The sequence below is a fragment of the Psittacula echo genome (assembly GCF_963264785.1).
Source record: "Psittacula echo genome assembly, chromosome: 4".
Classification (NCBI taxonomy): domain Eukaryota; kingdom Metazoa; phylum Chordata; class Aves; order Psittaciformes; family Psittacidae; genus Psittacula; species Psittacula echo.
The window spans coordinates 83646577-83669581 of NC_137738.1; the positions used below are offsets into that span (position 1 = coordinate 83646577).

The window sequence follows — 23005 nt, forward strand, 5'->3', positions numbered from 1 at the left end:
TCCCTGCTTCACTCCACTTTGAGGGTAAGAAAGGAATGAAAGCACCCCTTGCAGCAGTGCTTGTTCTTGGTTGCTCCTGGTAACCCCACATGCCTTAGGTAAAGGTTTTATAGCTATGGACCTGGCTGAATGGAGCAGTCAAGCAAGGATGAGGTGATGTGATGGTTACTGGTGGGCATGAGCCAGCACCATAGCAGGCATGAGCAGAAAAAATGCCTGTGTGGAGGGAGCTTATCTTTACGAACTCATAAGTTTCTGCAGACATTGTTTGAGAGAGACTTTGCGCAAGTGGTGAGGCAGAGGAGTCGAATTTGGTACCCACTTCTCTAGGGGACAGCTGCCCTGCAGAGGATGGGATAGCTGCAGGGTCAGGAAGGATACTTACTGCCTGCTGCTTATATGGGTGTTAGTTTGTCCCTATATTTAAAGCAGATACAGGAAATTACAATACCGACCCTGCTTTGCTCTAGTGTTTTTGAAAGCGTGAAGCGAATGCAGTAAACCTTTTGCACCTTAGCGCTAGAGCTGGAAGTTTAGTCTAGTGTGTTCTTCGTTGGAATGGGTTTTAATGGCAGTGAGGTTTCCACTGCACCAGGAGTTTGTTGCATCTTACTAATAGAAGAAAGTGGTTAAATTCTGGAGGAAACTGACTTATTTTGCTGGAGTTCCCTGCCTGACTTCTGCAGGTACCTGAATTTTTTATAATATGATCTTGTCGCAAACAGCTTGGCAGTTGCCGGACGTGTGGACAGTGTGGCTTTTTTATCCTTCAGTAGTCTATAGACTCATTCATAGAGTAGTGGTAAGATCGCACTAAAGCTTTACCATTACAGTATTTCCTTTTAATTGGCTGGTTGGTCTTTCTCCCCTTAAAACAATAAAATGTAAGAAACTGCAGTACTTGCTGCATGGAGCAGGGGCTTCTGATGAAGTAATAGTTAGGAAAGTGCTACCAACATTAAACTAAGAAAATGTACAGGTAGAAATGTACAGGTCTGTCATCTTTTACAGGGGCCCTTGTCACAGCAGTGATTCTGTTCCCTGAAACTTGCTGGTTCTTGTCAGGGGTTGGTATGGCACAGGTCTAGTGCAGGCAAGGATGTTCAGCACCTTGGGACCCACCAGGCTTTTCAGCCCTGAGCTTCTGTAACAGAACTGCCATCAGCTGCCTGCACAGTTCTGGGAACACTTAATTTACAGACGTGCTAAGTGTTCCCTGCAAGCAGGGAAAGGGGAGGAATGATCTGACTGATGAATCTGTTAGAAATCTCCAGTCTCGTCAACTTCTGCCTCTATACAAGACATGTCGTTTTCACTCAATATTCCTTGTCAGTTCTGGGCAGGAAGAAAACAATGTCAACATCTTGCCTTGCATAGTGTCAACACCTTTATTATTTGGAGAGGAATTTAGATGTTCAAAGGCAGTTGCTTTTCTGAATGATGAGGCTATGATTTTTGTGCTGTTTTAAAGGCAAGGAGTTTGACAGGGTTTTGTCCTAAGCAGAACGATGCCATGACGTAACAGTTGTACCTGGAGTCACTTCTTTTTTATTTCTTTTCTCTTAATTCTCAGAATGGTAAGAAAAGGAACATTTTTGGTACTATCTTGTATTTGAAGCTAGACTGACTTTGTTTTGTTAGTACTGTTCACTATGTGTGGTTGTACAATTTGGCATCATGTTTAGCATCTTAAAATGAAGGCACCAAGTACTGATGCAGCTGCAGCTATACAGGATTAACTCATGTCTCATGGGAGTAGAGCAGGAATATAGAAAGGTTTTAAGATTGACTTCTCATAGTGAGCTGGTTGGATGACAAAACAGCAAGGAAAGATGTGCCATGCATTTGCAATGTCAGGATGCATCTTTTCTTCCTTTAGGGTAAAAGTGTAGAAGTTAACTTTTATTGAGGAATGTAACTAATTCCATGTATTACATGTGGGGGTTTTTTTGTGCATTAGGGGCCACCAGGGAATTTGGCTTCTCCCATAGCACTCCAGGTACTACCCCATGCTCACTGGAAATGAAAGTAAGCACTCAAATAAATACTTAACATACTTGCTTAAGGGTGATTTGTTTGTGTGCTTTTTCAGTGTGATCTAGTGTCCCAAACACAAGTGGTCCCCCAAAAGGTGTCATTTACCCATCTGAACACAGAGGTTGTAGTTACGCATCTTAGCAGGACATCTTAATTCAGGTTTTATGTGTACTGTTATCCCTGTACTAGTCAGCTTGCATGACGTAGCATTGCCTTCGTGACTGTCACCCTCAGCTTTTACGATCTTCCCCTAATTTCTCAGCTTTTTATTGGATCGCTGTATCTAGTCAGCATGTGAGCCCCAGACAACCTTTTTATAGCTAAACCTGATTTACTGGGTGGCTGCGCTCAGCCATTTCTTGCTTCCACGTGTGCAAGAGAATTGCAGATGCTTTTATGGATCAAATGGCAAGCTAGTAAATGCAAAGAAGATAACCAAGAATTATAGATCTGCCCTATACTTTAAGTTTTATTCTTGAGATGTCCCCTGGCTTCAGACCTCAGCAGAAGGAAGGGGCGGGCTGGTGCCAGATCCTGTCTCGGTGCTCAGACTCAGTGCCGTGGCTGCGGGTGTTGAAGGAAATCAGGTTTCAGGTGCGGGGACAGCCCCATTTGTAACTCTTCTGGTTTTTCATACTTCGTGTTTTTTAAATTTTAATTATGAGATGGCAGCATGTTAAAAAAAAAAAAAAAAAAAGGTAAATTGGGGCAGCTTACTGTCTTGAAGCTGCAGAGCACTCTTGAACTCTGCTGCTAGTAACAATCATGCAAGACTGGGCTTCTCTGTCCTTTGGACCTGTTGGCTGTGGTGTCATGAGCTGTGTTGTTAGAAAATGCAACACAGAGATCATAAGAGTCCCTTTATTAAAGGAGAGGAGAGCAGTTTTTCAGACTTCCTTGAAGGTGGCACTTGAATGAGAGAAGGGAGACCCAGAATGAAAGCTGAAGTCCTTATGGTCCTCTGGACTTAGCTTTTGACTCCTTCATCTTCTCTCCCTTTAGCTTCCCAGGCTTCCCCTGGCTAACTTGCCATTGTGAGCTGCAGCTAGCAGTGCTTTCCCAACGGCAATGCCAGCACAGCTTTTGAAAAAAGAGGGAGCTTCAGATTAATAAGCATCTGTTTATAGCTTTTAATAAACATTCACATACTGCCTGGGGAGGAGGGCTTTGGAGCATACTATACAGCAAATACTGTGCTTTGGCTTTCCTTCCAAAAAGGTCAACCAGTAGCTCTTGTGCCATGTTTGTATTCTCCCTGTTCCCACCTGGTTTGCTACGGATCCTCTCTTCTGTTTCTGTTCCATTTTAAATAAATAAATAAACTAACAAACCAATTCTTTAACACCCTAGCCTGGAGTTGTCTGTGCAGTGTGCTTGCACATTTATAGTTGTGTGCTGTTACCACACGGCTGTTGAATAAACCTGCGTGCTTTGCCTTTCCTTCCTCCCAGTTTTATTCTGTAAATACTTCTGCAGTCTGCACTTTGTTACTCTAACAGCAGCGTGCTATAAGCTGCCAGTGGCTAGGAAGTTTCCAGTATCACAGTGCTGAGGCATGGGCACGGGGTACCCCCTCCAACATTTTATTCTGGGAAAATGCATGCTGTTGCAAAAAGCATTTTACTGTAGTGCTGAGGGATGCCAGATCTGCTGCTGCTAAGGGGAGCTCTGCAGCATGAGAGATCTTTATTTGTAGCTGGACGCATCCCTCTGGGATGGAGAGGTCGTGATGTACCATTTTCCTCCTGATTTTTAGTACATTTGTGTGGTTGCTTTCAACTTGTTCTTAGTGCTTGGCTGTATCCTTCAGTGCTTTCCCTCTGGCTGAAGTTATCCTGTGGTACAGCAGGAGCTGTTGACAGTGAGGGGGATGAAATGCATGTGAATGTCCTAATCCTAGAACTCTCAGATCCTAATTTAAGCTAGTTCAGATCTGCTGAAAATATTAATAAAACTGCAGGGATCTGTGATTTGTCTTAACTCACCTGTCTGTAGATGATTAGATTCTGGTTTAATGAGGTATTGGGTATTGAACACATTTAGTTATTACATTTTGCAGTATCCTTTCTTGTATTTGTTTCTCTTCTGTAAAATGCTTTAATTGCCGCAACTGGGTTTATGCATGAAGGTAATCATTACTGCAGGATTTGGAGGGAGTGGAATGACAGGAAAAGTAATGGCATGAAATCATACCCCTGGTTAACTGGCCAAAGTCTTCCTCTACCCCCTTCACTTTTGCATGCTTTGAAATACCATTGAGGTTAAACTGTTTGAGACTGGCTTCTCTCCTTTGTCCTGCATTTTTTACACTTCCCAGTGTTTTTTACTAATCATTTCTTTCTAAACTGCCTTGTGCTGGCACTGCTGGTGAGCATGAAAGCTCAGCACTGTGGGTCCCCATGAATCAGCAGCAGGCTGGCGGATTTGCCACTGATGCACGGTGAGTCCAAAATCTGCATTGCTTTGCTAGAGATACACTTGCAAAATAAAGACTCAAAATAGTTTCCTGCATTTTAACAAAACTGAAGTGCAAAATCGTGCTTCAGCTGCTTCCCATAAAATAAATGTACCTGCGCTTTCAGATCAATATGGGCTGTGGTTTATTCTAAACTTGTTTTATTGCTAATGCTGAGCATGCTTGGGACCTAAGAAGGTGTTCCAAAAAGGGCAGTTAAGGCTTTAAGAATAGAAAGGAGAAACTGGGCAGCTTTGGAAAGTGGACAGAAAATGGTTGACAGCTTTGATTATCGGTGCTGCCTTCCAGTTCTTGAGCAGCTGAGTGTTTTCAATTCCAGAACTTTTACGAAAGCCAACGCCAGCATGATCCTTGTGGTTTTGGAGAAGGGATAGTTTGTACTTTTGGAGGAGGGAAAAGAGGAGTCACCTCTGCAGTGGCAGGGACTGGGAAACATCGCTTCGATGAGAAAACACAGTTCAAGATTTCCAGAATCAAATGCCTAAAATTAGGCTGCAAAGTCCTAATTTGAAAGCAGAGAAAGTGGCTGTTTTCCAAGAAGGCTCAGCAGCCAGGCCTGGCAGTGCATTCGTGTCAGAAGATAGCAAGATTATTTAGATGTCTATTTTGGGGATTTTTTTGGAACTCAAGTTCAGGCACTTATATGTGAAAACTGGGGTCTGTTGTTTCGGGGAGTTCTTGAGCAGTGGGGTGAGAGCTGGAGGATCCTGCTGAAAGCAAGCAGGCTCACAGTGCTTTGAGCTTTCAGCCCAAAATGTTATATTGCTGCTGTCTGGTTTGCTTAAAAAGGGTGGCATGGGACAGGGAGCAAACCTTTGTGGTTTTGTGCTTTATCTTTGTATCTGAAAGTATCTGCAACTGAGGTTACTCCAAAAAGAAACTCAAGAAACAACATTAAAATGTGACTAAGAATTTTTAAATCACTTTTTGGCATAAACTTCCAGAATATGTTTTCTGTGGAAAGCGTAGGACAGAATTTCCTTTGCAGGGCAGGAGCTGCTAAAATACTTCAGTATCTAGCAGCTCTTTCCTCAGAGTAGTGCTTCCTGTTAGAAGAGCAGGTTGTCACTGCTAGTAACCTGTAGGAAAAAACTTTATAAATAATTTCGACCAAAAAAAAAAAAAAAAGAAAAATATTGCAAGAAAAGCACATTTCTGTGTAGCCTTTGGCCTGTATTCTTGATTGCCACATGAAGGAGCACCAGGGTCATCCATGTGTGGACTGAGTGGCAGGGCAGAGCTCATCTCTTCAGCCCAGACACAGGAGTGGCTGCTGGAGCATAGTGCATGTCCCAGCTCATAGTGCCAGAAGTGGACCAGGGATGCAGAATGTTCTGTGGATGCCCAAAATGACCCTGTGTGTCGAAATTCAGAGGATTTTTGGAAAAGTAATATTTTAATGATGTGGCTCAATCTTATTGGGGCAAGGTGTAAATTTAGCCTTCGTTATGTTTATGTTGCAGAATTGGAAGTCCACTCACTTTGTTTTGTTTAAAACATCAGATATGCCTTTTTTCTGGATGAAATATTTGGACTTGAAAGAGTAAAGCATCTTTCAGGTTCTAAGCCTGAGTGCTTTCAGACTCAGATCCAGCTCGCCCTGGTGTTCAGGAGTCTTACTGCACTGGTAAAATGTGGTAGCAGAAAGGATGATTTCTTTCCTGTCCACTGTAGAAAGGCAGGATTGAGTGCACCCTCAGCCGGTGACACGAGGCTGAGTGAAGGGTTGATACACCTGAGGGGTGGGATGGCATCCACAGGGACCTGGACAAGCTCAAGAAGTGGACCATGCAAACCTCATGATTAACAAGGCCAAGTGCAAGGTCCTGCACCTGAGTTGGAGCAATCCCCAGTATCAATACAGCCCTGCAGAGAAAAACTTTGGGGTGTTGGTGGATGAGGAGCTGGACATGACCTAGCAATGGGCATTCACAGCCCAGAAAGCCAACCGTATCCTGGGTTGCATCAAAAGGAGTGTGGCCAGCAGGCCAAGGGAGGTGATTTTGCCCCCTCCTCCACTCTGGTGAGATCCCAACAGAGTCTGTGTTCAGCTCTAGATTCCTCAGTGCAGGAAAGGCATGGACCTGTTGGAGCAGGTCCAGAGGAGGGCTATAAAAATGATCAGAGGGCTGGAGCACCTCTCCTGTGAAGGCAGGCTGAGAGAGTTGGGATTGTTCAGCCTGGAGAAGGGAAGGCTCTCTTAATTAGGGGGACCTTATTGCAGCCTTCCAGTACCTAAAGGGGCCTGATAAGGAATATGGGAACAGACTTTTTAGTAGGCCATATTGACAGCTGATGGCTTTAAACTAAAAGAGGGTAGATTTAGACTAAATAGAAGGAAAACATTTTTTACAGTGAGGATGGTGAGGCAATGGAACCAGGTTGCCCAAAGAGGTGGTAGATGTCCCATCACTGGAAACATTCACAGTCAGGTTGGACAGGGCTCTGGGCAACGTCGTCTATTTTAAGATGTCTATTAATTGCAGGGGGGATTGGACTAGATGACCAGTTAAAGGTCCCTTCCAGTCCAAACTACTGTATGAATAATGTGCCTCTCTGTGAGATGGCTTCTAGGTGTAGGAACATTGCTAGTGGTCTGCGTGTGTATGTGGTCAGTTGCAGAATTTGCTTACTTTCAGTATTAGGAAACATGCAGATTACAGTGTTTCAAATGGCCGCTCGTTTAATTTTTCTGGGAGTCGATGTTCCTCTGAATTGGGAAACTATTCTAATTAAAAAAGAACCCTTGTAATTCCTGCCATTGAAGCAGTGTTTAATGTTGTGCGGCTGTTGGCAGGAGACTTGATGCATTTTCACATGACCCCCTCTGGAACAAAAGCATATTGTTTCCCTCTGTTTTTCTGTTACACAAATGAGTTCCTTTTGAAACAATTTCTTTTTCTGCAGATTCTGGAAATCGACACCAGGAGTAGTTCCTCCTTTGCTGAGCCTTTTACAGTCTGCTGTCTGATAATGCTGGCACAAAAAGCTGTCTTGGGGTCACAGCATGAAAAAGAAGAGACCTCTGCAGAAAGCCTCCTCCTCTTGGGGAATAAGATTTTCTTCCAATTTTATGGGAGGGTTGAACACACAGTTTCATTTCTTGTTGTCTTTGCTATAGCTATGCTGGGTTTGTTTCTGCTTTTTTAGTTGTTTCACTTACATATCTGCATTTTCAGTGTCCAGCAAACAGCAGTATAAAGCGAGTCGGTTCTGAATCGAGCTTTTTCTTACAATATTTTTGTATAAGAAACCTTTGTTTTTCTGAAACAAACTCTCCCCTCTGAAGTATTCCTCTGCAAAATGGGGAGCTGAAGTCTGGCACAGATGCTGGGTGATTGTATGGTGCAGTGCTGTGTAACTAAGTCAATCAGTACGGGATCAAAGGAGCGACAGACAAATTGAGTGTGGGGATTTCAGGCAACCAAATGAATTATCTGCTGGGGAGTGCTTTTCCTGGCAATGTTTAATAGCTGTCAGATTTAAAAAAGGAGGAGGAGGGGAAACAAGCTTGCTTTGGATATCTTCCTTTCTTCTCCTTTAAAATTATATACTCATTTCTCAGTCTTACTGATGTTCGTGCTTCTGGTAGCACAGCATAAGCTCCTCAGTTAAATTTCCTTATTCCTACAACAGTGGTGCGCCAGGGCTATGGCCATTCATGCAATGCTTGCAGTCTGTGTGTCATAACTGGTGAGGTGACGTAATCCCAAAAATGCACCTTCTTGTCAAGTGTGTGCTTATTTGGGCTGGGCTTCTTCAGTCGGAAAATAAAAGTGGTATGAATCAGGACTGAAGAAGTCTTTTAGCACTCGTGGTTATTTTAATCAAGCTATTTTGTTTGTGCCTGGTAACCAGATTCCAGGGAGGTTTCTGTGCTAGTTTGTAGTCCAAAGCAGTACAAAGACTGTATGCACACAGAGGGGAAAGTCCTCTTCAGTGTGTGTCCCTAAGAGCCCCCATGGGAAACCATGGGTGTGTTGGGGGTGCAGCCAGAAATCCTTGGTGAGCAAGTCTGGAGCCCTGCAATAGAAGGGATGTGGATTACATAGAAGACACAGCCAAGCCTGTTGTATTTTCTTGGTCCCACAGGAAGTCAAAGCCTCTATGGGAGCCAGGCAGCTTGCAGTCCTGCTTTGGACCAGGATATTGTTTGCATCCTGCTTGGCTTTTCTCACTGGCCTCAAAGGAAGTGGAGGTGTCAGTTCCAGCTGACTAAAACCAGAGGACCTACTCTTCATCTTAATCACAGAATCATAGAATAGTTAGGGTTGGAAAGGACCTTAAGATCATCTAGTTCCAACCCCCCTGCCATGGGCAGGGACACCTCACACTAAACCATGTCACCCAAGGCTCTGTCCAACCTGGCCTTGAACACCGCCAGGGATGGAGCATTCACAACCTCCCTGGGCAACCCATTCCAGTGCCTCACCACCCTTTCAGTAAATAACTTCCTCCTTATATCCAGTCTAAATTGGATCTTTAAAATTAAATAAAATAAATCTAAATCTTACTTGCGTAAATCAGAAATCTCCTAGAGGCAGGGTTTTCACACGTGAAGAGAGATGTCGCTGGCTAGAACTGAAAAAAAAAAGACATGAAATTTTCTGTTGTTAGCAACTACGTGTAAACTCATGTCATTGTTTCGGTTTGTGCTGTGGATATGTCGATAGCTTATGTGTTACTTAGGTTTTTTTCCCTGTAACTAAACATTGCTGTTAATATTAGTACTTTTGGGGGGAAGGGATTTGGAGGGGTTTGGGTTTTGGTTTGTTTTGGGGGTGTTTGTTGTTGTTATTTTCTTAATCAAGAAGAAAATTACTTCCTTTTCTCTTGAACAGCCTTATGGACAACTGTCCCTGCTTATGGAAAGTGTGGCTACTTCTTTCCTGCTTTAACCTTAGGGAGGTACAGCAACTTATGTACCACAGTATATGTACCAGGTGCTACCAGTAATTACTGACCGTGTGAGGCACTGACAGATGACATTTTAATCACTCTACTGTACTGATGTCAGATAAGTCTTATCTGGTAATGTCTTATCCGTAAGCAGTTTCTGGAACTAGATGGAGATGCTCATGCCACAAACTGCCATGTTTTCTCCCCTGCCTCTGCAGCCCTCTCTGTCATTCAATAACTGTTGAGCTCTTGGTTTTATGGCTGTTAACCAAGAGCTGTGATCATTCACCTCTCTGCAAAAGTGACAGCAGAACCAGTTTTCACTTTTTTCCCTTCTCTCCTCCTCCTCCTCACCAGCTATATCTTTGTTGAAAGATAGTATTTATTTGAAAATGTCAGTGTTGCTGGCTTTCTCAAGGTCCAGCTGTCTTCCTCCTCCTCTTTCTCACTGCAGAAGGATCTCTTGCAAGATGCCATCCTGTATTTGCACTTACAAGATACAGAGTTAAAGAGAACTTCAGGTTAATCTGAACTTGTTATTTTAAGCTTCTACGTATCTAGATCCATGACTAACTACTTAAGTGTGAAATGCTGCTCTTTCACTAGGGGTTCTTTGAGATTAGAATCAGCTTTATGTACTTCATATGTGCTGGTGATGTCCAGTATGTCTGCTGCAGTTTTTGCAGATTAGTATTTTCTTTGCTAACCCTAGCAGATGGTATTCAGATGATTATTTTTGTGAGCTGAAAAGCTAACTTTCTTCTTTTCATTTCAATAGGTTGAAAAATGGAACTTGTAGACAAAACAATCAATAGCTACCTTGATGTTTGGCTTGGACCCAGAGGTAAGATTTGACAAAAATTAAATATATAAATAAAACCAATATTAAAGTGCAGATAGTAGAATGTAAGAAACAGCTTCCTTCTAACATCCTGATGTTGACAGGTGACTGCTTCTTTTAATATCTGCAAAGCAACAAAATGTATGATTCCGTATAAAGAATGTATGATTCTGCTCAGTCCCTCTGATCTTTTGACCTGAAGAACTGTTTCAGGTATGACAATCATAAATAAGTGCTGCTATTCTTACTGTCAGTTAAGTTCCTGTTATTAGTCTTAGTGAATGACTTATCTCACTGAGATCTTTGCCACCTTTTTTTTTTTTAATTTGGATTTTAATAATAGCTTTATTAAAAAAAAAATCTTTTTAATTTGCATTCAATGCAATAAAAATACTCTTGCCCTCAGAAATAGAGTTGCTAAGGAATTTTTCACTGAAAAAATACGTTTTTTTTAAAGCATTGCTTCTTTGAAACCAGGTGGGTTTTTTTTTAAGAAACAATGGTTTTGGTGGGTTTTTCACTGGGAAGAAGTCTGCAGGTGGAGAACAGCAGTCCTGGTCAGTGTGAGAAACAGAAAGGCAGTGGGACCAGACAGGCAGTGGGCTTCCAGCTAGAGTAGGGGTTCCACCGTGTCCTGAACAGGGGGGATTAAATGTCAGCATCCCACACAGAGTGTGCATAGCAATGCTGCTCAGTGGCATGGGTTTTCTTCCTCTGATGGCTGCAGTAGCATCTTTTCTACCTCTTTTTTTGTCCCAGTGAAACTCTGGTGGTAGTGTCACTTCCTCGCACGACATAGTCCACAGGAGGTGGAACAAGCCTCTGATCCTTCAAAATATGTTTTCTGTTTGCTTTTAGTAGCTCAGTGCCCTTGTTCGTTCCCGCTTCTTCATACTAAGGCAGTTTAAATGAGTCTGGATGTTCTGATATTACTTACTGCATGTGCTGGAATATGGTCTATATTTGCTATGTCTTAAAAATAATGAACCATAAAGGTGGCAAATCCAAACAATTCCCCAGCTTTCTTAACTACTTCCCAACCTACATTTAAGGCCTCATTTCTTATATTCAGGATCCACATATGACTCCTTTAAAATTAAGTCAGGGCTGTGAATGCCAGCAATATTTGAATTGTTCAATTATGATTTGGTAAACTTGGTTTCAGTCCTTTGGGCCGACTTTAGTGAGTCATGAGGAGTGAAATACTGTGCTGTTGCTCGGTGTGGACAACACAGTTGTGGTTGAAGAGGATCATGCACTTGTCCCTGATGTTCCCCTGAAACCCTCTCGTTTGGGGTGGTTTATGTGCTTTTCCTGAGCAGTCGACACACTGCCAAACAGACTAGTTTGTCAGACCAGACTGACTGCTCTGTTTCATTGATCATACAAGGACTTCAAAACTTAATCCTTTTGAGTAGCACATACGTAAGTCTAATTGTATTAGTATTGATTAGGAAATAATTATCAGGATCATCCACTGATAAACACAAAGGTATCTGCTGCACAGTCAGCTTTGCTGGCTCTGTGAGGAAAATGAGGTGTATACTGTTGGGAGAAGTTGATTTGAGAGAATAAGGGGGAGAGGATCATTGAAGCTTTTCTTTACAATTTAAGCCTATCTGTGGTATTCAAGATGGATGACAATTATGAATGGTAATAAATATTTAAAAGGAATAGCAGTAATAATTTAAGAATATTTTTGCTTTAAGAAGAGAATTCTTTCTGCTTTAACAACTGTATAACTAAAATCTTGTTTGTGACAGTTTGCTGTCGTTAGCAATGTGGCCCTTAAAAGGCTTTCCTTCTAGAAGCATTTTGGATACAGCTTCTTCTCGGTGCATTGAACTCTTCCCCTTACAAAATCTAAGTGTTCATATGATTTTGTTTGTTTCAGACCCCAGAGTAAAAGGATGGCTTCTTCTGGAGAACTATACACCTACCTTCATCTTCTCAGTCTTGTACTTACTAATCGTATGGCTAGGACCAAAGTACATGCGGAATAAGCAACCCTTCTCGTGCAGGGGTATTCTAGTGGTCTACAACCTTGGACTTACGCTGCTGTCTCTATATATGTTTTATGAGGTAGGAAAAAATGGGCTGGGTCAGGGTTATTTGGAAGTATCTGTTTTATTTATATTTGTTTATGTTGAAAATTAACGTCTGAGGACAGTCTTTCTAAACCTGAGGAAACATCTGCAGAAGTGTTGCAACTGTTCTTCAATGGCACTTCTAAGGGGAGAAAGCCATAGTTTTAATACTACCCCTAAGGATGGTATGAAACCTTGGCTTAAATATCGGTGCTGACCTTGATTAGCAGTGTTTTAAATGCACTTCTCTCGCTCAGTGTACAAGTAAAGGCATCGCTGATCTCTCAGCTTGAACCTGGCTACTCCTTCAATAACTCCTCCTTGCCTAGAAGTCGTGCTCAATATGATTGTGCTGGTGGATTATGCAAAGTACTTCATAGCAAAAGTACAGCTTGATTTGAAGTGCAAAACATGTTTTATTTAAATGTGTTTAATTATGCACGCGCTCCTCACATCTGTTTCTGTAGGCTTGCAATAGCTTCTTTTGTGTCCTCTTAGTTTTGCTGAAACAATTGCATCAACGCCATTGTGATTCATCTCTTTTTCTTGAAAGTTAAAGTCTGAACATGCAAATATATTTCGAACTGAATTGGACTTCTGTGGACTTATTTTCTTTCTTAACAAAACAAAGATTTAGACAGTATGAAGTTTTGCACTTCTCATAGAGCACTTTAGTTGATTTTGCTCAGAATTGTATGGTTTTTATTAAAGTGAAAATGAAGAACTATGGCAATGAAAATAAGAATGTGGTCAGAAAGGGACTGAGTATGTGACGTTAATGTACAGAATACTCTGGCTTGCTTTTAACCAAAAATGTCTCTCCTTTCTGTAAGGGGAGATTTCACTTTCAACATGTAATTACAAGCTAGAGTTAAAGCTGTGAGTGTTTCATTATTTTTTGGCATTTGCTTAGAAGCATAAGCAAGCTGTAATTCTCCTTTATGTTTGTAGTTAATGATGTAGTGTTTTACAAGGTGACTGCTTAGATTACAAGTGATTTAAGTTTAAATTTAATTCTCTTGTGAATTGTTTAGTCAAAAATTACTGAGTTGGTTTATTAAGAACTTTGATATTCAATTCTTGGGAGGACAGGAGTTTTGGATTCAGTAGGTACTTGGAAGAATTGTGTTCTTGATGTGCTTACGAATTGTGTTCTTGATGTGCTTACGAATTGTGTTCTTGATGTGCTTACATTTCTAACTGCCCTGTCAGTATGTTATAATCTAGAAAAATTTGTGTGTAGATCTGTTTAATTTGTTTAAAAGTAGTGTTGCTGAGGACTTCATGCACAACATGTGCACTATTTTATGGAGATATTATTTACAATTATATAATCTGTTGGTTTAACCTCCAATTATGTTATTGAGGGTTTACAAGTGCAGTCTTCAGTTGTACTAAGTGTGGCTAAAACTCTCAGGTTGCCAGTCTTCTTCCCTTGAATACCTGGTATAATACTCATCGTTTCCAAATGAAAATTACTGTAACATTCTGCCATGTTACAAAACCTGCTGATAAATTTAAGCAATAGAAAAGATCTGAACTGTTGATCTTATAAATGCCTTTTTATTGCTAACAATCAACTGGTTACCAAGAAGGGTATTGTATGCTGAAGAAGTCCTCATACTTGTAACCTGCTGAATAGCTTTTATTTTGTGAAGGAATGAGACTAAAATACAATGAACATTAAGGCTTCTCCTTCCTATAGAGTAAAACACATTACATCAAAGGGAATATCCCTCTTAATGTAATGTTATCTATGTGGAAGTGTTGATCAGTATTGTAAATAAACCGTCTCTCTTATAATGGGAATACACAAAGCCACAGCATTATGAAGGTTATTAAGCCCATGGTATTTGCAACAAAATGTGTTTGACAGCACATACAAGCTAGACATGAGGGCGAGCAATGCTCTGCAGCAAGGAACTGACCCATAAAAATGGTGCCAAGCAGAGAGCTGTGCTGACATAACACCGTGCTGCTTGATGTTTGCAGCGAGAGAGCTGGAGGGCCAGGTGATAGGGGAAAAATTTGGGTTCCTGCATCTCCAGGTATGTTCTCTAGCTGTAGTGTCTCCACAGTTACCTGTGTCTGTGCAGAGAGGTTATACCCGCACTCCGATCACGTAAGTCGTGGAATTTGGCTTTGAAGGGGTAGCCATGCATCAGCAGCACTTTATAGTACGTGTACTCACTCTTAAGATAAAATGGTGAAGAGCAGCATTCAAAAAATAGATTTAACTCGCTGTTCTCTTCCTCGTTGTCACTTTGAGTTTCAGCTGGATTAAACTCTTTTCGATCCTACACTGAGGAAAAGTCATTAAACATCACCACTTACGAACTTGGTTAGTAGCCTATCTGAAAATAAGCTGTTTTAATGGCTTGTATACGTTAAACCTGAAAACCTGCTTTGGAGTTTTTCCTGAGTTACAGCTGTGGTGGTTCTGGTCATGATTCATAGCATCACAGCTCAGTTTAAGTATTTTATGACCAAAACAAAATGTTAAAGTGAGGCGTCCTCCAAACTAGAATGAGAAGAATGACCTGCTTGGTTTTCTGGCCTTTACATCTGAATGTTTGTGAGCAATTATGGAGGGGGAGGGAGGGAGGAAATTTGCATTGTAGGATTTGTATAATTCTAGTTATTGTATATTTGCACCATTTGATTTACTAATATAACATACTATTTTAAAATCACTAGAAATCATATGTCTCATGTGGAATTCCTAAGATAGTTTCGGTCGGTACTTGCTGTAAATTATTTGTTTGTGCATTTACTAACTGGGCTGTGTTCTGGTGCTAGCAGAACAGAGTAGTGGACTGTGCTTGTTCCAGACAATATAAAAGGAAAGGCAGGCCTTGGAGAGCAGGAGAGGTTCCTCCAGGCAGACCTGTCACTCCCATGCTTCAGGAAGAGAGGATGCTCATCATCATGTGTCAAATAACAACATTTTGTTCTGTATAAATCTACAGTGCTTGGACTTTGCAGGGAAATAACACTCCTGTCTGTAGCAAGGACTGCAAGGGGTGGCCTCCTGCATGGTGAGAATCATAGAATCATAGAATAGTTAGGGTTGGAAAGGACCTTGAGATCATCTAGTTCCAACCCCCCTGCCATGGGGTGTCCAACCCCGCACTAAACCATGTCACCCAAGGCCTCATCCAGCCTGGCCTTGAACACCACCAGGGATGGAGCATTCACAACCTCCTTGGGCAACCCATTCCAGTGCCTCACCACCCTCTCAGTAAAGAATTTCTTCCTTATATCCAATCTAAACTTCCCCTGTTTAAGTTTGAACCCGTTACCCCTTGTCCTGTCACTACAGTCCCTAATGAATAGTCCCTCCCCAGCATCCTTGTAGGCCCCCTTCAGATACTGGAAGGCTGCTCTGAGGTCTCCATGCAGCCTTCTCTTCTCCAGGCTGAACAGCCCCAACTTTCTCAGCCTGTCTTCGTACGGGAGGTGCTCCAGTCCCCTGATCATCCTCGTGGCCCTCCTCTGGACTTGTCTCAAAAGTTCCATGTCCTTTTTATGTTGAGGACACCAGAACTGCACACAATACTCCAAGTGAGGTCTCAGGAGAGCAGAGTAGAGGGGCAGGATCACCTCCTTCGACCTGCTGGTCACGCTCCTCTTGATGCAGCCCAGGATACAGTTGGCTTTCTGGGCTGCGAGCGCACACTGAGAAAATGAACATGAGCCAGCTTCATCGACCAACACCCCCAAGTCCTTCTCTGCAGGGCTGCTCTGAATCTCTTCTCTGCCCAACCTGTAGCCGTGCCTGGGATTGCTCCGACCCAGGTGTAGGACCTTGAGCTTGCCATGGTTAAACTTCATAAGGTTGACATCAGCCCACCTCACAAGCTTGTCGAGGTCCCTCTGGATGGCATCCCTTCCCTCCGGCGTATCAACCGAACCACACAGCTTGGTGTCATCGGCAAACTTGCTGAGGGTGCACTCAATCCCACTGTCCATGTCACCAACAAAGATGCTGAACAAGACCGGTCCCAACACCGATCCCTGAGGGACACCACTCGTTACTGGTTGCCAGCCAGACATCGAGCCATTGACCACAACTCTTTGCGTGCAGCCATCCAGCCAGTTCCTTATCCACCCATCAAATTGATGTCTCTCCAATTTAGAGACAAGGATGTTGTGTGGGACAGTGTCAAAGGCTTTGCACAAGTCCAGATAGATGATGTCAACTGCTCTGCCCCTGTCCATCAGTTCCATAGCCCCATCATAGAAGGCCACCAAATTGGTCAGGCAGGATTTCCCCTTAGTGAAGCCATGCTGGCTGCCACCAAGCACCTCCTTGTTTTTCATGTGCCTTAGCATGCCTTCCAGGAGAATCTGCTCCAAGAGTTTGCCAGGCACAGAGGTGAGACTGACTGGTCTGTAATTCCCCGGGTCATCCATTTTCCCCTTCTTGAAAATGGGGGTTATATTTCCCTTTTTCCAGTCATCAGGAACTTCACCTGACTGCCATGATTTTTCAAATATGATGGCCAGTGGCTTAGCAAACTATTATAGGATGCAGGTTAATCTCCCGCTGGCTGTCACAGCTGTATCGGAAAGAGCTGCAGGAGCAGTTGCAGCAGCAGAGGCAGCAGTGCTTCCGCCTATGTCACTGCTCTGCACCAGCATCACGAGTCAAGTTGTCTTGTAGCGAGTAGGGCGCATGCCTCTCTACCTGAGTCTCAGCTGGGTAATTTGGCAAAGCAGGGAGATGCCACGTACCCAGTTTTATGGAATGCAGAACTATTTTATTTTGAGGATATTTTTTATTTATACTTTAGCCAGTTGATGTGGACCGTGTGCACTTAACGTTCGAGAGAGCTGCTCAGTGATGAAGGCTCGCTTTGTGTGATCTCTTTACTATCCTTTTCCTTCATCTGAAAAATTAATTCCCTCCTGAATCTGCCTGAGGAAAGTCTAAGGTTTTCCTAATGAGGGAAGTGGTGTTCATGCTGTAGGAAAAGCATCCTAAGGGGTGTACCCTGCTTAGGAAGGAAGGGAGTCGGTGAAGAGCTGCCGTGGCATGAGAGCCACAGGTGACAGCTCACTGCCAAGGCTGTTCTTTCCTCTCCCCTTTCTTTCTCTACAGGTCCCAAAGCCTTTATCTCTCTCCTGAGATGACTGTGTTCATGTAAAGATAAAGTTTCTTATCTCTGCAGGCATTTGCCTTCTTTGATCAGAGATGTGAAGTTCTGTTTCTTTTCATTCTAATCTAGCCCTGTTTTGAAGCTTGTAAACTCATCACAGCGTGATGCTGTGCTGTGTCCCTTATCTGCCCCTCTCCAGTGTGTCTCAGGCTTTGGTTTTATCACAAGAAAACAAAATTCTCCCCAGTAACACCTCTCCCACAGCCCAGTGAGACTGGTGTTAGCGTGCTGGTTTATTTTGGTGCCGGAGCTGATAAGAACCGCACATGCCACAGCATTTTAAAGCATTTGGCAACAGAATTACAAAATGAGAGCAATATAAAAGACAAACTAAATGCAGGGGAAGGCAGTACAAGGTGTTTGACCACAAAAGCGACTTTGAGCTGCAGGGCTTTCCCCAGAGCCAAGGAACTTAACAATGACTTTGAGCACCATTTTAATTGACTTACAAAGGAGCTGTCTCTTTTTGGGTAGTTTGAAAATCACATACTCTGATGGGAGTGATTACAGTCAGCCTTTTCTGGACAGGTTAACTTCTCAAGAGAAGATATGCCTGTGGTTGTGCATCAGCAATGCCGTTAAGCAAGCCTGGGCTCCTGCCAAGCTGGAGATGAAGGATTCCTAGGGACAGTGGGGAGGGAAAGGTTGTCTCAAGCTTGGGGTGGCCAAGGAGTTGCTGAGCCTGTTGCTGGACAAGTTGAGACCTGCTATACAGAAGCTGTAAGGAGAAGTAAGAAACTCTGGTTGTCCTGGGGCAGACCACATTAAGCATGAACAATGACTTACTTAAATGCACAAACTTGCAATTTATGACACCTCCATCTGTTGCTTTCTGGGTGCACATAAGCAGCTCCCTGGTGCTGTATGACCAGCCTTGTGCATAACAGAGCCATTTGGGAACTGTTCGTGGCCAACTGCTTTGTTTTCTGAAGCCTTCCAGCATGTGCTGAAGTATTGTGGGTGCAAGAAATAGTGGTGTCAGGGAAAGGAGCAGCTGGGTCACTCTGGAAAAGGATTATCGATGTGTTGCATGTTACACCAAGCAAGGTTGTAGGCAGCAGCAGCAGTTCATGGATAGCAGTAGCAGCTTTTCACCATTTAGTTCCTTCTAGAAAGGGAGGGATTAAATTATTTTTGTAACTATACAATTTATATGATGTTAAAAGATGTTACCATTTCCTACAAAGGTTGCTTTGCTTCTATCATTTAAACCCCTATGGCTGTGATAATATTACAGCTTGTAGCATATTATTATATGTGCTTCTGGAAACAAAGGAGTATTTGGGTTTAGCTGAAGCTACCTATTGCTGCACTGATATCTTTGCCCTTCAGAGAGGTAGGATCCATCCAGACCTTTGCTGTCGACCTTTGGTTGTGTTATGCTTTATGTAGTGAATCTACATTGCTTTCAGGGAAAGCTCTTTGTGTTTCACTACTCTAGCCGTTACTTGGGAAAGGTTTATGGACTGCAGTGTTAGTGATGGATGCTATTTGGATTAATTGCGATATAAACGTTCTATCCTAACTCTTCCTTGAGCTAAGAGAACTGTATGAAAACATCTGGAAGCTCTTAACAACACGATCACAGCACAATGTGGTCTTCTGTCTGTGGTACAGGGGGGCACTCGCAGAGCTGTGCAGGCTTTACCTCAGTGCCCTGAGAGCAGCTTGGTGCAGGGCTTGCTCCAGGATGTAGCTGGTCCACTAGTAGGGTACTGCTTTCAAACCAGTGTGCTTTGCACAGCCCTGCCTGCTCTACAGCCAGGAGACAAGTACCCCCCCATGGCTGCATGCCCTTTCTGCTTGGATAGAGAAATTGCTTGAGTCAGCCACTGATATATGCTGCTGCCCTGCCCTCACTGTGGCAGGGTGATATTGACTTATTTCTAATGCATGAGGTAATTCCAGGTGTATATGTTATGATATAACTAGATGTCTTTTTTTTTTTTCCCCTTCCTAAATAGTGGCAATAATTCTATCTTAGAAGGTCAAAAAATAGTGACCTAAGCTGACTGGGTATTTTAAAAGCTAATTCAGGGAGAAAACGAAGCATGAAAGAAATAACATCAGGAAAAGGTAGATCATTGAAGTGATCATCTTTATTGTACCTTTTAGAATTAGCTTCTCATTCACAGTTTTGAGCAGCGTTTAATCGTGCCAGTTATTGTAGTCCTTTAATCAAGCGATCATTTAAATGACTTATGGTACAAAGAGTTTTCCACTGTAGCCTTGCGAAGCTTTTATTTTTATTCTGCACAAGCTTAGATAAGGCCAAAAATGGACAACTTGCTTGTGCAGGATATCTGTCTCTGCCTTTAGAATACTTTTCACTTGGGAATCATCTAAATTTGTTACTGCTCTCCTCATGCTATTCCCACAAGGAAAAACATCTTTATACACAACATCCAGTGATCCTTCTGTTGTGATATTGAGGTTGGGAGTCCTTGCATCTCCTCCCAACCCACCTCAACCTGTCCATATGTCTCCCACCTGTGAAAGGGTGGGATGCAGACGTCCAGCTTCCCTCCTGGTTCTGTGGGGGTTTCAGCCAGCCCCTCGGCTCCCCATCATCCTCTCATGACTAATAGCTGGTCTGAGGTGTTATTTGTTATGCCAGAAAGTCAGGCAGGCAATGGCATATCCTGCAAAGGAAGTCACTTGTACTGGGAAGGATGTAATGTACTCGGGATGAGTGAATTATTTAAGATCTGGAAGAATCGCAGTATGGTGATACATCACTTTTTAGCTGTTACAGGTAGCAAAGCTGAAGATTTGCTCTGTTACATGGCTGAAAAAAATTGTAGTCAGATCTCTGCATATAAAACTTCCTTAAAAATGTAACTTTTTATTTCCAAAAATTGAATAATCAGAATAAAAACATATTTAGTTTACCCTGGCCATTCACTTTCTCCAACAATGAGGTCATCAGCCAAGAAGAAAAGATATTTCTTGAGAATCTGTCTGGAATATGACTGTGCAAAACACACACTATGTGGGATAAGTGGAAATAAGATGCTACCTCCTGTTTTTATTCTGGTATACCCCAACTGGAAGAATTTGTTAATTCACCCTCCCCTATGATTCGATCACTGCTTGGAGCTTGAATTCAATGTAATGCCACACTCAAGTGCCCATGAATCCCTTGACAATCAGATGTCTTGGCAGAGATGCTGTGGAGGTTTACATGTGCTGCAGGGTGCAGCCTTCTCCCCAGATAACACTTTGTTCTTTGATCTTCACAGCTGGTGACAGGAGTATGGGAAGGAGGATACAATTTCTTCTGTCAGGATACTCACAGTGGAGGGGAAGCTGATATGAAGGTAATGTAATTGAGACTTACAGTTAATAACGTTTCAAATTGTCCACTTGTGCTTAAGTGGAGAGGAGAACGGTATTGATTATGTGGATTCTGTTGAAACTGTATGGTTTTTTTCCTCCTTTTACAATACAAAGGACAATGCATTGTCAAACATAATAGTTAATCTACAATATATTCATGGTTGGTATTTTGGTGAGTAATTTTCAAGTGTTCCCAGGTCAAAAAACAAGGACTGTATTCAACCACTGTGCGTTGTGACTCCCCTTCTCTTTCTGAGATGTGATGATTTCTTCCGGTCACTGTTCAGACCTGCCCTTTAGAGAACAGTGTGAGATCCACTCTGGTTAACTATTGACTTGTTTCTTCAAGGACACCCCAGATGCTCAGCAACAGCCTCATAAAACAGTCTGTCATCCTGTTTTCAGCTGTGGCTATGGCCTTGTACCCAGATCTCCTACAGAGAGAGCTGAGGCAGAAGCATTATGGAAGATCTCAGCAGTGCCTTCAGTCCAAGTAGTGCCAGACAGAATCTGGATTTTAATGACTTGGATAACAAAAGGGTTGAAAGCCCCCACAATGTGCAGTGCTTCTAAAACTTCTTTTCTCCTTTCTAGATCATACGTGTCCTCTGGTGGTACTATTTCTCCAAACTCATTGAGTTCATGGATACCTTCTTTTTCATTTTGCGGAAAAATAATCATCAGATCACTGTTCTGCACGTCTACCACCATGCAACGATGCTGAACATTTGGTGGTTTGTTATGAACTGGGTGCCTTGTGGTCACTGTAAGTACTGGGTTATAGTGGGGAACATCTGCAACAGGGGCCTTGTTGGATTTCTTTTGGTTAAACCAAACACCTCTGGTACCTCCAGCTGCAGGATTTGTTCTGTCCCATATTAAGCTGCTTTGCTGAATTGCAACTATTGCAGGCAGTTGCAAGAATTAAGTTGCCTGCAGAGCCTCTAGAAAAGGCATGCCTGTGTAGTCTGCAGGATTTGTATGGCAGTGTGACATTGATCAGCTGCAGCAGACCAGGACTGAAACCTGTTAACCTTGCTTCTCTTTTTTCTGGTAGTCACAGACTCTCTAATGAAACAATACTCTTTTCCAAGTCAGAACCAGAAACCTGTTTCAGCTGCAAGATGGCTAATGGTGACTCTTGCCCTTGTATCTGTCAAGTTCACTTGAGATACTACTTTCTTGATTTAATCTCATTATACCACTAGCCATAACAAATGATTTCAATAAAATCTTGTCTCCTGAGCACTAATGAATATGACCAAATGCATCTTAAGTGGAAGATTTCTATGTCTCTCTTGTCTAAATCCTGCTACCCTCTGGGCAGTCTTGCTTTGATTTCATTGCTTTTAGCTAGCATTTAGTTTCCTAACTGCATTTAGTGTAGCTTAGTTGTGGTTGAGATGTGCAGCTTATAGATACTGGCTTTGTTGAACCCATTAGGATTACCAAGGGAAACCTTTTCAAGTCCAGTGGATGCGAACTATGGACAGTGCAGACCAAGAGGCTGGGTTGCTCAAGAGTCTGCTTTCTGAGCCAGACAACATAGAAACTCATATTTGTTTCGTGTTGTCAGCAGTGAGTAATGCTGAACTTACAGAAAGTGTGCTTCTGGAACCGCATTCTCCTCCAGGGCGGTCAAACCCTGTTTACACAACAGTCAAAAGTGCAGATACTTAAAGTCCATCTTGTGCTTGTGTGGTCTTGAAAATACTTCTGTGCCATTTCTAGTGATGGGTTTTAATCCTTCCTTTCCAAGCTTTATGTTTTGCTTTGTCATCACAGTTCTATGCAGTATGGTGTTAAGCTAAAAGTTCCTTTAATGGATACTATAATATATATATATAATATATAATACTATAATGGTACTATAAAGAAGGACAAATAAAATGGCTAACTTGCAGTTTCTGAACCTATCTGTTGCTTTGGTTATAAATGACAAAATGGGCTCCTGCCTGGAATGAAGTGAAATAAGCCTAAAAGTCGATGAGTGAAGGTATTGATTGTTGGGCCTGTTCAGTTCTCTTGAGAAGCCATCATGTAGATGTGAAAAAGAATAATTTGAGGAAACAAAACCAGAAGGCTGGTATAAAGCACACAGCTGCAAAAGCAGCTCAGCCGCTGTCTTGGGTGAGCAGAACTAAAACTGGTGTTCCTTTTAAAA

At 42.5% G+C, this 23005-nt stretch overlaps 1 protein-coding gene across 3 annotated transcripts in view; it reads left to right on the forward strand.

Annotated features, from left to right (window-relative positions):
• The window catches only part of ELOVL5 (ELOVL fatty acid elongase 5), a 40928-nt gene that overhangs the window by 12241 nt on the left and 5682 nt on the right, over positions 1 to 23005 (forward strand). Inside the window, exons 1-5 of one of the 3 annotated variants that reach the window (XM_080616672.1) lie at positions 4390 to 4477; positions 10191 to 10256; positions 12148 to 12335; positions 20745 to 20822; positions 21436 to 21607. In XM_080616672.1, the coding sequence (XP_080472798.1) occupies positions 10199 to 10256; positions 12148 to 12335; positions 20745 to 20822; positions 21436 to 21607 (496 nt within the window). In that variant the 5' untranslated portion in view covers positions 4390 to 4477; positions 10191 to 10198. Of the gene's footprint in view, positions 1 to 4389; positions 4478 to 10190; positions 10257 to 10357; positions 10467 to 12147; positions 12336 to 20744; positions 20823 to 21435; positions 21608 to 23005 lie in introns of those variants that run through there. The other 2 variants (XM_080616673.1, XM_080616671.1) reach the window with 2 other exon arrangements.